The 2,483-nt window shown below is 42.0% G+C and overlaps 1 protein-coding gene across 1 annotated transcript in view; it reads left to right on the top strand.

Moving 5' to 3' along the window:
• NPEPPS (aminopeptidase puromycin sensitive) overlaps positions 1-2,483 on the top strand; it is a 117,491-nt gene that overhangs the window by 84,761 nt on the left and 30,247 nt on the right. The window contains 1 exon segment of the mRNA XM_011959842.1: positions 1,252-1,268. Coding sequence (XP_011815232.1) covers positions 1,252-1,268 — 17 coding nt within the window.

Consider the following 2,483-nt stretch of genomic DNA (forward strand, 5'->3'; position numbering starts at 1 on the left):
TACTGTTTTTTTTTTTTTGAGACTGAGTCTTGCCCTGTTGCCCGGGCTGGAGTGCAATGGCATAATCTTGGCTCACTACAACCTCCGCCTCCTGGGTTCAAGCGATTCTCTTGCCTCAGCCTCCCAAGTAGCTGAGATTAACAGGAAAACGCCACCACAATCAGCTAATTTTTTGTGTCTTTAGTAGAGACAGGGTTTCACCATGTTGGCCAGGCTGGTCTTGAACTCCTGACTTCGAGATCCACCCACCTCAGCCTCCCAAAGTGTTGGGATTACAGGCGTGAGCCACTGTGCCTGTCTATAGAATTATTCTTTTAATGAATATATCTAACAAGGCTGGGCACAGTGGTTCACGCCTGTAGTCTCAGTACATTGGGAGGCCAAAGTGGGCAGATTGCTTGAGCCCAGGAGTTTGAGACCAGCCTGGGCAACATGGCAAAACCTCATCTCAAAAAAATAAATAAATAAATAAAGTTAGCTTGGCATGGTGGCATGCATCTGCAGTCCCTGCTACTTGGGAGCCTGAGTTGGAGAATTGCTTGAGCCCATGAGATGGAGGCTGCAGTGAACCGTGATTGTGCCATTGCACTCTAGCCTGGGTGACAGGGCGAGACCCTGTCTGGGGGAAAAAAAAAATCAAACAAGTCAGATGACAGTTTTATTATCCAAATAAATCTGTACGTGTCACAGTTGCCGTTTTCTGCCTCTTACCTATAATCTACATTGTAGTACTGACAGGTTTTTCTAATACTCTGTGACCAATAGAGGCAACATTAAAACTTGCAGTATCCCAATATTGGAGAAATTTTACTTTGTAGTTTAACCTGATAGCATAAAGCTATGTCATTTATTAAAGTAGCTCCATTTCCATTAATGTACTGGGCAAGGACTCTTTTTTGTTTGGCATCTTAATGCCAAGTCTGTTTTGCTGTCTGATATATAAGACAGTGTTTCTGCCTTACAAAAGCTTTGGCTTTTAGATATGAGTCCTCTGTGATGGAACATAACAGCTCCCAGGATGTATCCTGTCTATCACAACAATAAAAATCAACCCTTTGGTATTTCAACAGTGTGTATACCTGTTAAGGCCTGCACCTTAGAATTTTTTTTAACTGATATATGAAGGCTGGACATAGTGGCTTACACCTGTAATCTCAGCACTTTGGGAGGCTGAGGTCGGTGGATCCCTTGAGGCCAGGAGTTCGAGACCAGCCTGGCCAACATGGCAAAACCCCATCTCTACTAATAAAGTACAAAAAAAAAAAATTGTATGTTTTTGGGCATGGTGGCACGCACTTGTAGTCCCAGCTACTCAGGAGACTGAGGCACAAGAACCTCTTGAACCCGGGAGGTGGAGGTTGCAGTGAGCTGAGATCATGCCACCGCACTGCAGCCTGGGCGACAGAGCAAGACTCTGTCTCCAAAAAAAAAAAAAAAAAAAAAAAAAAAATCCTACAAAATTAGCCAGGTGTGGTGGCGCATGTCTGTAATCCCAGCTACTTGGGAGGCTGAGGCAGGAGAATCGCTTGAACCCAGGAGGTGGAGGTTGCAGTGAGTCGAGATTGAGGCATTACACTCCAGCCTGGGCAACAAGAGTGAAACTCTGTCTCAAAAAAACAAGAAAAAAAGAGAGAAATCTTAGCTGGGCGTAGTGGTGCACACCTATAGTCCTAGGTATTTGGGAGTCTGAGGGAGGCAGATTACTGGAGCCCCGGAGTTCAAGGCTGCAGTGAGCCATGATTGTGCCACTACAGTCCAGCCTGGGTGACAGAGTGAGACTCTGTCTCAAAATAAAAATAAGAAAAAAATTTACGAAATAAAAAAGGAGATTCACAAGGTATTTGTAGTATTTAGTCACTTTCTTAGTTTTTGAAATTCCATGTTTCTGTGTGTTATTGGAGGCTGTGATGAATGAAGAAAGTTAGTAATACCCAGGAAGTGACGTCTGTAGCCTTAATCTTCCAAAATGTGTCAGGGGTGACGGCTAGGTGGGGGGATAGGTAATTCTTTTTTTTTAACACTTGGGCATAATAAGTAAGTGAGTAAAGTCCAGTGATTATTATATACCAGTCATTGTGCTACGTACTATAACTGGCTCTTATTTTACTCTCTCAGCTTCCTTATAAGGTAGGTCACATTATTTCTATTTTACAGATGAGGAAGCTGCGGCATAGCTTAGTTAAATTGCTCAAGGTCACCTATCTAAGAAGGTAAAGAGTGGGAATTCAAAATAGTTGGACTCCATGAACTTATGCTCTTAACTACCATTTTCATATATTTCCATATGTCATTAGATTCTTTTTACCTATAAAATTTTACCCAGGAAATTAAGAGATTAGTTGAAAAAATCAAGAAGTAAAGTGTTTGTCTATAACTTTCTTGCTTCCTTTAAAAAAACAGTTCTCAACAAAGGGGAGGTATATATGAGAATCATCAATGCCTTGTCATGTTCCACCCACTAAAAATCTGATAACATTCAACTC

This window comes from Colobus angolensis, unplaced genomic scaffold (genome assembly GCF_000951035.1).
Source record: "Colobus angolensis palliatus isolate OR3802 unplaced genomic scaffold, Cang.pa_1.0 Scaffold50, whole genome shotgun sequence".
Taxonomy (NCBI): domain Eukaryota; kingdom Metazoa; phylum Chordata; class Mammalia; order Primates; family Cercopithecidae; genus Colobus; species Colobus angolensis.